Source organism: Electrona antarctica, assembly GCF_951216825.1.
Source record: "Electrona antarctica genome assembly, chromosome: 12".
NCBI lineage: Eukaryota > Metazoa > Chordata > Actinopteri > Myctophiformes > Myctophidae > Electrona > Electrona antarctica.
In genome coordinates this window covers 1,167,634-1,181,336 of record NC_136793.1, presented here as the reverse complement: position 1 = coordinate 1,181,336, position 13,703 = coordinate 1,167,634, and the positions used below count along the sequence as shown (strand labels likewise).

General features: G+C 45.3%; 1 protein-coding gene across 1 annotated transcript in view; it reads left to right on the top strand.

The window, feature by feature from the left end:
- The window catches only part of LOC306933678 (uncharacterized protein), a gene marked incomplete at its 5' end in the record, with an annotated part of 149,248 nt that overhangs the window by 47,648 nt on the left and 87,897 nt on the right, over positions 1–13,703 (top strand). Inside the window, 2 exons of the mRNA XM_079515988.1 lie at positions 1,805–1,858; positions 2,059–2,112. Coding sequence (XP_079372114.1) covers positions 1,805–1,858; positions 2,059–2,112 — 108 coding nt within the window. The remainder of the gene's footprint in view (positions 1–1,804; positions 1,859–2,058; positions 2,113–13,703) is intronic.

Sequence of the window (13,703 nt, the reverse complement as noted above, 5' to 3'; positions counted from 1 at the left end):
TTTGAGAAGGGGTCGGTGGCCAAATACACATAATTCTGGGGGTCCTTGACATGAATGAGCACCACTGATATAGAAACATGAGGTTTTTCAGAAAACTGTCAGGATTTAGAAGAATTATTTTTAAATGTCGACGTCAAGCCTAACATCATAGCAACATTACTTGCATAGAGCTTTACCTTTTGAATCAGAAGATATCTCTTACAGCATATTTAACTATATATGGGTTTTGGATAAAAAAAATAAAGCTCTGAAAATAAGCTCTGTAGCAAACATAGACTTATGATATTAACACAATTTCTGCGATAAAATAATCTACCCAACTGTGCTGAACACACACATACTTAATCTAAGCACATAACCGGCTTCAGACTCGACAGCTGAGTTAGTAATGGTTGTAATTTATCCCATAGAGCAGTGGTTTTCAACCCGTGGTTCAGGGACCACCAGTGGTCCTTGAGGGGGTTGCAGGTGGTCCCCAGCTAAATGATGGAGAGTTGGTAACACAATGGACCCTTATTAGAACTTTAACTCTTGAGAGCTTAAAACATGGTTAATCATTGTTAAACAGCTGCATCTACTTAATTTATAAGAAGTCTACACAATTTGAGAATGTAGAAGAATTGTTATTTTAATTGTTTGCCTGTTGTCTCTCCTTATGGTACCAAAGGCAACAACATATTCTTGGGTCTGAGAGGCTAAATGTCATCAGGTCTTATTTTCTGCATAAATCCAAAACCGGCTTCAGAAATCTGCTATTCTCACGTACCTGTTTTAGGACTAAGCTCCACACCGTTACTCTCTGCTGCCCCATCTGGCGGAGTCAGGTTAACACACCGTAGCACTCTATTAAAAAAGGGTAAAATAAAGTTGCATTAATGTGACAGCTAAATATTGAATTGCTGAAAAAACTGTTTTTGTTGCAATTTAAAATGTGGCGCAAATCTTTGAATATACATTATTTTAGAGCGAACGTTTTTAACTCAAGTCTTTGCTTCTACCATTTAACCCATTTAGACCTGAGACCAGATTCTACAAAATGGCTTCTAATCCTAGGATTTGAAGAAAACTGTCGTGATTTAGAAGTTCTAAATCACGACAGTTTTCTTCAAATCCCAGGATTCATTCATTCAAACTATTTCATGTCAAGGAGCCCCAGATATACAGTAGCCTATACTGTATGTATTTGGCCACGGACCAACATATGAAAACATGTTGTTCCAGGGATCCCCCAGAAGCAGATATTTGAGTTAAAAAACATTCACTGTGAAATAAGATATATTCAAAGAATTGCACACATCATTTTCACGACTTTTTCAAAAATAACAGATCTACAAGCTCACATAGCGCGGCACTCGATCTGCTATTTTTCAACAGCTAAAGTTTAAAATAATGCTTAAAAGTGGTTAAAAGCTATAAGGCTAATTTCTAAATGGGTTAACCCATTTTGGGCGGGAACCCCTTTTGGTGTTAGCATTATGTTATGCTTTAGCTATTGAAAAATAGCAGATCTACAAGCTCGTAGCGCGCCACCGAGTGGCGCACTAAGAGCTTGTAGGTCTGCTATTTTTGAAAAATCGAAGAACGACTGACATAGAAACATAGCTTTTTCAGAAAACTGTCAGGATGTAGTAGACATTTTTAGAATCTGATCTCAGGTCAGAATGGAATGGGTTATATTAGGTTGATTTTAATCCTGGATTCAGGACATGGAAAAAGGTTATGGATTGCAGCTTGTCTTTGTTCTTTTTCATGAGCGAATGGCAGATATTAATGTTGAGGGTGACGTTGCTGCTGTCTTCATCAGGGGCATCCCGGGACGCCTGGAGGGAGCGGGCCCACCGGAGCGCCAGGCATGCCAGTAAGTTCCTATACTACATACTGTACAGTAGGGGGTGCTAGAGCGCCCTTTTCCCTCTGGACAAATGTGCCCTTTTGAAAAAGAAATAATCTTCATTATATAAAAACAGCTGATATATTTTTTGCATGCCACCGTTGTACAATGAAGAGTGGTTAATCAGCCTCTGGTTGTGTTGTTAATGTACATGTTCTCATATTCAGGGGCCTCCTGGTTCGAGGGGCGTTGCAGGCGTCCGAGGACCCAAGGGCAGGAGGGTAAGATGTTTAACGCTTGATACGGTCTGACCAAAGTTCTGGAGTTTTGTTTCATTTAGCTAGCCGTACAATTTGCAATTTAGGCATTTAACATTTAGCAGCTACAGTATATTAGTCTTTTCAATGTCACTTTTCCTAAAGTAAAGGGCAAGGAGACATGTCCTATACAAGGAAGGAAGGATTGCACATGAAGCACACATTATAGAGGGCATGTGCGTGATGATCATTATCATCAAACCCGGAAGTTATGCGGGAACGCCTACTGAGTGGCAAAAAAACCCTACTTTCCGGCCTTGACAGCCCATTAGGGCTGACCTCGATTAGTCGAATAGTCGACTAATCGATCGGAACGGGTCTCAGTCGACTGACAACCTCTCAGTCGATGTTCACAAAAAAAAACAAACAGTCGGGACGATTTTTTTCTTTTGGGCCGGGTGGAAAACCCCTCCTCCATAATGGTATGCTCCCAGTCCCCGCACCGCAGCATCGGGGAACACTCTGGCAGCCAGAGTAAAGGCTGGGAGGGACCGAGCCGAGGGAGGCTACTGTACTGTAGCCTACATGTTGTTTATGCTCCGGAGTCCAGACCCATGCAGTTTAATAATATACAGTCACAACAGAATGCACACTGCTGTCTCGTGTCTCATCACAATCCCAATGCGCCACCCGTGAAGTCGGGGGGGAAATAAAAAACAGGCTGCTAGTGTTAGTGTAGGGTCGGGGATCGTTAGCTTAGCGCTTAGCTTAGCGTGTAGCTACTGATTCAACCCACTGATTGAACTTCATCTCCGCCTGTAATCTAGGTTATTTTTTTATTGACAACGTGAACGAACCCCGACACCAGCGCTGCAAAAATAGACAGATCTACAAGCTCTCAACGCGTAGCGAACGGCGCTGCAAAAACAGGCAGGACGCGATGCCTTGAGAGCTTGTGGATCAGCCTCCCCGACGGTGCGGGGAGGCAAGAGTTCTCCGGGGAGGAGGAGAAGTTACCAGGGCAGGCTACATGTTGCTGCGGCTAACAACACTGTCACCAGCCAGTGGTTGTGATGTTAGCTTGGCTTGCAGCTGCGCAGCTGCGCTGCAAAAATAGACGGATCTACAAGCTCTCAACGCGTAGCGAACGGCGCTGCAAAAACAGGCAGGACGCGGCGCCTTGAGAGCTTATCGCCCAACCTTAATGCAAATGTGTTGTTTTTTTGGGGGGGGGTGCAGGGGGGTGTTCAGTCGACTATCAGTCGACTAACAGCAAATTTATTCATATTAATTTCGACTATACAAATCCTTAGTCGGGGACAGCCCTACAGCCCATACATCCAAACAGAGAAGTCCTGTCTGATTGCACTAAACAACGACGTTAAACTCACTTTACCACTCACTTAATACCCTCTATTGCCAGCTTGTCCCTTGAAAGTACCAAACAGGTCAGAAACCTATAGTTCTCTTTAGCACCAGGTGTTTTTATACACGCTGAAACCTTTTTGAGTATTGTTTAGTTTGGTTAACTCCCCAGTTTTGTTTACTCCCCAATTTTAACCCATTCAGGACTGAGGCCGATTCTAAAGAAATAGTTCAGATTTTTTTAACTTAAGTTGTATGAAATACTTGCCATTAATATAGTGGTTGCAACTGTATTAATTGATTGCCCGAGTCCCATGGTGGGAGTTCTGCTCTGGTTTTGGTCAATATCAAGTAGTTCCGGTCATTTTGTGGGGGGCACTGGGGCCACGCAGTAAAAGTAAATGAATCCACAAAACGAACGTAATTTGTATTGTTGACCTATTTCTAAAATATTAGCTCGACTTTCGTTCAACTTTGACCCCTCTATCACATGGAACTATTTTTTGGGCGTAGTGATATGGATAGAGGGGTAAAAAAATAACGAAAGTTTCTAATATTTTAGAAATGGGTCAACAATACAAATTACGTTCGTTTTGTGGATTAATTTACTTTTACTGCGTGGCCCCCAGTGCCCCCCACAAAATGACCGGAACTACTTGATATTTCACCAAAACCAGAGCAGAACTCCCACCACAGGACTCGGGCAATCAATTAATACAGTTGCAACCACACTATATTAATGGCAAGTATTTCATACAACTTAAGTTCAAAAAATCTGAACTATCCCTTTAAACGTTTTCTGAAAAACCTACAGTATGCTTCTATGTCAGTGGTGCTTTTACATCAAGGACCTTCAGAATGATCTGTATTTTGCTTTTACATCAAGGACCTTCAGAATGATCTGTATTTTGCTTTTACGTCAAGGACCTTCAGAATGATCTGTATTTGGCCACGGACCCCCATCTGTCCTGTACTGGAAATATGTTTTTCCAGGGACCCCCCGAAACAAAGATTTGAGTTAAAAACATTTGCTCTGAAAGAATATACATTCAAAGAGTCCCCTGGCTACCAGCTTCCGAAAACATGGCTAATGGGCTCAGTGCATAACTGTACTCCTATTCCAGAAATCGGAATAGAGCACCGAAGTCCTCCTGACATCACTCGCTCATCCCCTGGTTCACGGAAGTACTTTCTCTATGGAGAATAACATCTTGTGGTCCTTTTTCAACAAGCTGTCTCGGCGATATTGTCATGGACATGGAGGTATCGTTTATGACAGTCAGTCACTCATATATGATAGTCTGTTTCTAGCGAAAATGTGACTAATTCAGCAGCAGCAACATTAGCGTTTTCTCTCAGTCAGTTGATTCTTCATATCCATGTGAGTATGGCGGCCGGGAGGTTTGTTTATTTTAACACAGTTCTTAAATGAGGCGATCTAAAACTATAACCGTTTCCTGCTCCGTTTCCCCTCGGTTTGCGTTGGCTCGGGAGTCGGATCTGAACCGGAGACACCTTCACAGTTCACATGGGTTTCCACTCTCCAGTTCCATGTGCCGAGCCAAAAGCACACAGAGCTCTGGGGAAGTGAACCGTCCGGAACAGAAAACAGCTACTGTATGCCAGACACCTTTTGGGAACTTGGGACTATAGTTATGCACAGTTATGGAGCGTCCAGCCCATAGATATTAAAACATGAATAACACAGTTATGGAGCGTCCAGCCCATAGATATTAACCCATTTTGACCTGAGATCAGATTCTGAAAATGTCTTCTACATCCTGACAGTTTTCTGAAAAAGCTATGTTTCTATGTCAGTCGTTCTTCGATTTTTCAAAAATAGCAGACCTACAAGTTCATAGCGCGCCACTCGGTGGCGCGCTATGAGCTTGTAGATCTGCTATTTTTCAATAGCTAAAGCATAACATAATGCTAACACCAAAAGGGGTTCCCGCCCAAAATGGGTTAAAACATGAATAAAAATAGATGCCTTGTTGGCCTGTGCAGTTCATTGGAACCATGTGTCTCCAGCATAAGGACCAAAAGTCAAGCGAAATTACGGAAGTCACGCTTCGTCGCTGCCACTCAAGTGACTACTGGCCAATCGCGGCTCGTCTTTTCTTATCAATTCGATCCAAGGGACCGAACTTCCCCTTCGGTGACGCACGCGGAGCTTCCGCTATACTCCGCTAGACTCCGCTAGACTCCGCTAGACTCCGCTATACTCCGCTAGACTCCGCTATACTCCGCTAGACTCTGCTAGACTCCGCTATACTCCACTAGACTCTGCTATACTCCGCTAGACTCCGCTAGACTCCGCTATACTCCGCTAGACTCCTCTAGACTCCGCTAGACTCCGCTAGACTCCACAAGGAATCTCGCGTTGCGACGCATTGTGAGCTCGTATAGATCGCCTATTTTCACCGCATGTTCAGCCCCAGAATTAAATGGGGTATATGTGGGGATTTCACTGGATTTCGAGGTGGTTAATCAGAGTTAGATTCAAAGTAAAGCACGCTTTGTGCAGCTTTGCACGACGTGCGGATAATAGCATCATTGATGTCTCCTTCTCCTTTGAAAGGGCATCTCAGCTCCGGCAGATGGTGTGTAATCCCCATCTGTCTGGCTGTTTGACTGTGCTCTGGAACATCCCCATCTGTCTGGCTCTTTGACTGTGCTCTGGAACATCCCCATCTGTCTGGCTGTTTGACTGTGCTCTGGAACATCCCCATCTGTCTGGCTGTTTGACTGCAGCTCTGGAACATCCCCATCTGTCTGGCTGTTTGACTGTGCTCTGGAACATCCCCATCTGTCTGGCTGTTTGACTGTGCTCTGGAACATCCCCATCTGTCTGGCTGTTTGACTGTGCTCTGGAACATCCCCATCTGTCTGGCTGTTTGACTGTGCTCTGGAACATCCCCATCTGTCTGGCTGTTTGACTGTTCTCTGGAACATCCCCATCTGTCTGGCTGTTTGACTGTGCTCTGGAACATCCCCATCTGTCTGGCTGTTTGACTGTGCTCTGGAACATCCCCATCTGTCTGGCTGTTTGACTGTGCTCTGGAACATCCCCATCTGTCTGGCTGTTTGACTGTGCTCTGGAACATCCCCATCTGTCTGGCTGTTTGACTGTGCTCTGGAACATCCCCATCTGTCTGGCTGTTTGACTGTGCTCTGGAACACCGCACGGCATGATGCTGCTGTCAGCTTGAGAGACTGCCCGTGTCACGCAGCCAGCTCCGTTTGGAACCCAAGGGCTCGTCACGAAGCTGCGAAGCAATTGTATTGCCTTAATTTTTAAAGTGCTCCCATAAGTTTTTCAGACCTCTCACGCTTTTTTTTTTAAACAGCTTCTTGTAATCATAATTTTTGAGCGGTGCCTCTGCTCCATTACGGAACTATGTCCGTCCGTCCGTGTGTCCGTATGTCTGTGTCTGTATGTCCGAGCACGGAAAGCTGCAACACCTAAAGTGGCCAGTAGAGTACAGCACAGAGTAAAGTGGCACAGAGGACACTACAGTACGAGCCCTGGGCCGTTCGTGGGGCTCTGGATGTTCGGAGGACTCCCGGGGACCCCCACACGGACCCCCCAGGGACCCCCACACGGACCCCCCAGGGACCCCCACATGGTAACTCGGTCATTTCTCGACCATTTCGGACGTGCGGCAGACGCCCCAGGAACGCACTGGATGTCTGGATGTTCCGGGACCCCCCGCCCTCTCACCGGGACCGAGCCTCCCCGCTCCAGACCATGGTGGTCCCCCCCCTCCCCCCCGGGGACCCCCGCACAGTACACTGCAATACAGTACAGAGCACAGTAGAGTAGTTGCACCGCTCAGTTCACACAGGTGTGATTTTGTCTTTCTTTCAGGTAATATAAGACAATACGCAGTTGCAGGTTTCCTTTTTGGTACCCCTTAAACACTATGACGGGGGTCCCCCAGGGGTCTAGCCACACTTCAATGACGGGGGTCCCCCAGGGGTCTATCCACACTTCAATGACGGGGGTCCCCCAGGGGTCTATCCACGCTTCAATGACGGGGGTCCCCCAGGGGTCTATCCACGCTTCAATGACGGCGGTCCCCCAGGGGTCTATCCACGCTTCAATGACGGGGGTCCCCCAGGGGTCTATCCACGCTTCAATGACGGGGGTCCCCCAGGGGTCTATCCTTTTTTTTAACAATAGATAATTATAGTCACTAGCCCTTACCCGTTGTGAGATATTGCCCCCCCCCCCCCCCCTCGTTTGGCCCTGGGTGCGTTTTCGCATTTTGAATTCACTAATAAATTCATTATTAATCATTAATGTGTAAAATCAAAAAAAGGGCTTCGTTAAGACCTCCATATTATTATGGTCAATGCCTGTGTGAAAAGTGGGAGCGATTGGTGCAGGCAGTGAGGAGCTACGAAAGTGTTTCTGACACACAGACAGACACTCAGACAGACAGACAGACAGACAGACAGACAGACATACAGACATTCAGACACACAGACATTCAGACAGACATTGACTGAATTATAGTATGATGATGTATAATAAATTATCAAATGTTGCCAATTATACTGTTATTGCACGCCGTGGAAGTCACAGGGTTCCTAACTCTTGCTAATTATGAAATACGCTCTGGGGGAACAGTGTTACATACAGTACAGGACAAATTATTATGACTGTATTTGCAAGTTGAAAAGGCAACGTTTTGCCCCTGCATAGATTCAAACACACAAAATACCTTGTTTTGTTTTTGTTGTTTTTTTAGAAATGTCATTCATGAAACACGCTGGAAGTTCTTTGCATGATGGAAAACATGCCCGCATGGCCATGTCTGCAAAGAACACAACATCATCTTAACCCATTCTGGGCGGGAACCCCTTTTGGTGTTCATTGCATTATGTTATACTTTAGCTGTTGAAAAATAGCAGATCTACAAGCTCGTAGCGCGCCACTGGTCTGCTATTTTTGAAAAATCGTGAAAATGCGGCACAAATCTTTGAATATATAATATATTCTTTCAGAGCGAACGTTTTTAACTCAAATCATGACTCCCACATATTTTCAGATGGGGGTCGGAGGCCAAATACATATAATTCTAGGGGTCCTTGACATGAAATAGTTTGAGAACCACTGACACAGAAACATAGGTTTTTCAGAAAACTGTCTAGATTTAGAAGACATCGTCGTCAGGTCTACATGGGTTAACCCATGTTGGGCGGGAACCCCTTTTGGTGTTAGCATTAAGTTATGCTTTAGCTATTGAAAAATAGCAGATCTACAAGCTCATAGCGCGCCACCGAGTGGCGCCCTATGAGCTTGTAGATCTGCTATTTTTGAAAAATCGAAGAACCACTGACATAGAAACATGGGTTTTTCAGAAAACTGTCAGGATTTAGAAGACATCTGTAGAATCGTCGTAAATGAGTTAATGGAAGGAGAGTTCTGCTGTGGAAAGATGCCCTTGGTGTTACATCAGGATCCTTGAGCTAAATGAATAATTGATACAATATTCATGAATGGTATAATTAGAGCATTTCATTCGGTAGATTAGTTTCACATGGTTCGCCTAAAATTGCAATCATTGAATTTAATATTTAATAACCGTAATAGGAGACAATTACAGTGGGGCTTTTGAAAATAGATTTTAGACCAGCATAATTACGGAGGATTCTCCTTGTTGCAAAGATGGAAAACACGACTCAATAATCAACATGATTACGTCAAGAGAATATCATGAAAATTGCTATAAAATGATGCCCAGCTGTATCTACATTTTTAAACATAATAAATTGTTGGCTTGTTAATCAACATAATTGGATAAATCGGAAGACAAAACAGTCAAACAATAAACAAAACTATTTCCATACAAGCTAATTCAGTAAAACAAATATATAATGCAATCTACATTTTCCAAATCTGTTACTATTCAGTCAATGGAAAAAAAATCACCTGCAATGCATCCAATAGTTGTTGTTTTAATCACAAGCTTGTTAATGCAGTGTGTTTTGAGTGGTGCAACCACTCCAAGGAACAGAGATGTCCCTATGCCCCTATGTCCCTATGTCCCTATGCCCCTATGTTTAGAGTACCACCAGGGGGCACTGTTGCACCACTCACTTCAGACCGGTCTGATTTTTGTTAACCCATTTAGGCCTGACTTAAAAAATATCTTCTAAATCATGACAGTTTTCTGAAAAACTCAATATTTCATGTCCCAAAAATGATATGTAATATGCCTCCGCCCCCCCCCCCCCCCCCCCCCCCCATCTGAAAATATGTTGTTCCAGGGACCTCCTCAGAAGCAAAGATTTGAGTTAAAATGTTCACTCTGTAATAATATTGATTCAAAGATTTGAGGCACATTTTCACGATTTTTCAAAAATAGCAGATCTACAAGCTCGTAGTACGGCACTCGGTGCCGTGCTATGAGCTTGTAGATCTGCTATTTTTCAATAGCTAAAGTATAACATAATGCTTTAAAACACCAAAAGGGGTTCCCGCCCAAAATGGGTTAACCATTGCTATAGAGCAGGGGTGCCCAAAAGGTAGATCACGATCTACCAGTAGATCACAAAGGCTGTGTAGGTATTTCATTTAAATATATTGAAGAAAAGAAAATAAATTTTTCTCCCCCTCTATTTCCCATGCCAAGTGCATTTGTCTTATACTGTACAGAATGTAACACGAACTCTACTATTCAAAAGCCCCCTCAGGGGCTTTGCCATGCTACTAGTCCTACATTGTAGGACTAGTAGCATGGCAAAGTTTGTGCTATTGCCATTGAGAATGCATTGGGCGTTTAAGTTAAATACGGGGGGGACATATTTTGACAGCAGAAACTGCCTGTCATAATTTCTCCCTATTCCAAAGCCCCCCCAGGTACATTATATATTTAAACTATTTTCAGCAATGGTACACTTGTTTTTTCAGTGGGTAGATCTTGTTGAGCTGGTCATTTTGAAAGTAGATCTCAGGTCATAAATGTGGGCACCCCTGCTATAGAGTGTTGGTTCACTAACAGTTAAAGGAGCATTCAGTGATTTGGGTGATTTGGGAAAAAAACCCGGTCCACCCGGTAACAAGATGTGCACATGCACACGCTCTACAGTGGGGGAAGTACAACAGACCAACAGCACGCGCACCAATGCCAGCCACACTCGATCATGATTGGAGGAAGGCACCTCTCATCCTGATTGGATGAAAGCTTTGCCACCCAAAGCCCAAACCGAAACTAGGGTTTTTTGACCCCAGGGGCTCACTGGGGACAGGGGGGAACTCCTTATATGGTACGCACACTTTATAGTAGGGAGGATTATCCAAAAAATAAGAAAAAATAAGTGATAGTTGAATTAAGTGAAATCACTGAATGTACCTTTAAGTCTCTCCCCATCTCTTTTAGTTGCCAATTTCATCCAATCTGGAGAGAGAACCCATTTATCTGCTCCAAAGTATTAGTGTTCCTGTACCACTTCTCCCTCTGAAATTAGGTTTCTGCCTGAAAATGCATTTTCTGCTTACTAACAACATGGCGAGGTGAAGTCTAGCAATCTCTTTATAGAGATATTTAACACTTGCAGCAGCACCGTTAATACATAATGTATCTTAACCACATTCAACATGGAGTCACTATTCAAAAATCGCAAAGGAGAAACAAGTTCTCTGTTTCTCTGATGCTGTTGCCAAGACAAGAGCAGGCAGCTGTGTGTAAGAGCGAGGTACAGTACAGTACAGTACAGTACAGTACAGTACAGTACAGTACAGTACAGTACAGTACAGAGCAGGCAGCTGTGTGTAAGAGGTACAGTACAGAGCAGGCAGCTGTGTGTAAGAGCGAGGTACAGTACAGTACAGTACAGTACAGTACAGTACAGTACAGTGCTGCATCTGTACACCAGCGTTTGATCTCGTGACCCTTGTAGCAATGACAGTTGTCCCCTGTTGAAGCAATAGGGCACGTACTCCAAAATGCATTATACAACAGGTCGTTTCGTGGAAGCAATCTGATTGATTGGTTGAAACAGCCTTCTTGTCGTGCTTTCAAACCAGCATCATGGAACACCTAATAAACACAGAATGTCCAGAGTGCAGCAGACTCGGTGGCTAGGCTAGCCAGTTTCTTGGGACATTTGTGGTCGTAGTGGCTTCATTAAAAAAATATGATTTATCTCTTAGTTTTAAGGGTAACTGTTGTATAATCGCAATATTACATTCAAGGGTGTGCGTTATTGTCATTAATGGCACGCCTGCGTTGCTGCAAGAACGAGCCGAAGGTGAGTTCTGTAAGCAGCGCAGAAGTGTTTGCTTAATTATTGCTTAATTGACCATCTTGTGATGGTTGTTTTCCACAATCTTTCACCACTCCCAATCACTGACAACAGTGGTAACTAGTTTAGTTACTGCAGAGTGAGGTCTAGCCAACACCAACTAGTTACTGCAGAGTGAGGTCTAGCCAACACCAACTCGGGATTCCTGGATCGCTGCCCTCCACACTCTCCTCTCCAACATCAGGTTCTTGAGCTCTGCAGTGTTGTCAGCCAAGCTGTCGCGCCGCAGCACGTCTACATTAGGTGGTACGCTTCTTTCCCCTCCTGGCTTTGCCCTGGGTTTGGCTCCCATAGGGTCAATTTACTTGCCTTAAGTTCTGGGTGCCTGATGCAGTGCCCTGCCAGCCTCATCCTTCTCTCTCTGACTTTGTCTGTGACCCGTGGTAGGTCCACATAGAGGTCCACATTTCTGATGCGGTCCGTCCATGTGACCCCTAACATTTTGAATAGTTAAAATAGCCAATTTACATCGACACGTTGTGAGCTTGCAGATTGGCTATTTTAACTATTTAAAAATGTTTTTCAAAATTGTGAAAAAAGGCAAAGAAGTTTAGGGATAAGGGGTTTAGCATGGACGAAGAAATAGAGCCCTTAGGCTTAGAGTATAGAGAGCATACAGTAGTACATTCACACACAGTTGATGGAGGAAACCATGGAAGGCACCAACTCATCGGAAGCAGTTAGGATGTTCACCCGTTCAGTGTCTCAAACTATTTCACTGGTTCAGTGGTTCTCAAACTATTTCATGTCAAGGACCCCAAACATTATATGTAATTGGCCGCCGACCCCCATCTCAAAATATGTTGTTCCAGGGACCCCCCAGAAGCAAAGATTTCAGTTAAAAATATTCGCCCTAAAAGAATATATATTCAAAGATTTGCGCCACATTTTCACGATTTGTTTTAAAAAATTGCAGATCTACAAGCTCGCTATGAGCCACTGCCGCCACCCCAAGATCCTGTGGATATAGTCACTGTTGGACTGCAGCACCAGTACATACAGTACACCGCATAACGAAAACAACAACTTTAAAATACCACTCGTTTTGTACAATGCTACCAGACCGCTGACAGTTGGGTCGGACCTGAGAGGCGAGGATGAGTCATCCATCCATAGGCCACCCCATGACCTTTTCATGGTCACAATGTCCCCAGGCTGAATACCACAGTGTGGCTGAATACCACAGTGTGGCGCCGCGCGGCTGAATACCACAGTGTGGCGCCGCGCGGCTGAATACCACAGTGTGGCGCCGAGCGGCTGAATACCACAGTGCGCCGCGCGGCTGAATACCACAGTGTGGCGCCGAGCGGCTGAATACCACAGTGTGGCGCGCGGCTGAATACCACAGTGCGCCGTGCGGCTGAATACCACAGTGTGGCGAGCGGCTGAATACCACAGTGCGCCGTGCGGCTGAATACCACAGTGTGGCGCCGTGCGGCTGAATACCACAGTGTGGCGAGCGGCTGAATACCACAGTGTGGCGCCGCGCGGCTGAATACCACAGTGCGCCGCGCGGCTGAATACCACAGTGTGGCGCCGAGCGGCTGAATACCACAGTGCGCCGCGCGGCTGAATACCACAGTGTGGCGCCGCGCGGCTGAATACCACAGTGTGGCGCCGAGCGGCTGAATACCACAGTGTGGCGCCTCGCGGCTGAATACCACAGTGCGGCGCCTCGCGGCTGAATACCACAGTGTGGCGCCTCGCGGCTGAATACCACAGTGCGGCGCCGCGCGGCTGAATACCACAGTGTGGCGCCTCGCGGCTGAATACCACAGTGTGGCGCCTCGCAGCTGAATACCACAGTGTGGCGCCTCGCGGCTGAATACCACAGTGCGGCGCCGCGCGGCTGAATACCACAGTGCGGCGCCGTGCGGCTGAATACCACAGTGCGGCGCCGTGCGGCTGAATACCACAGTGTGGCACCGCGCGGC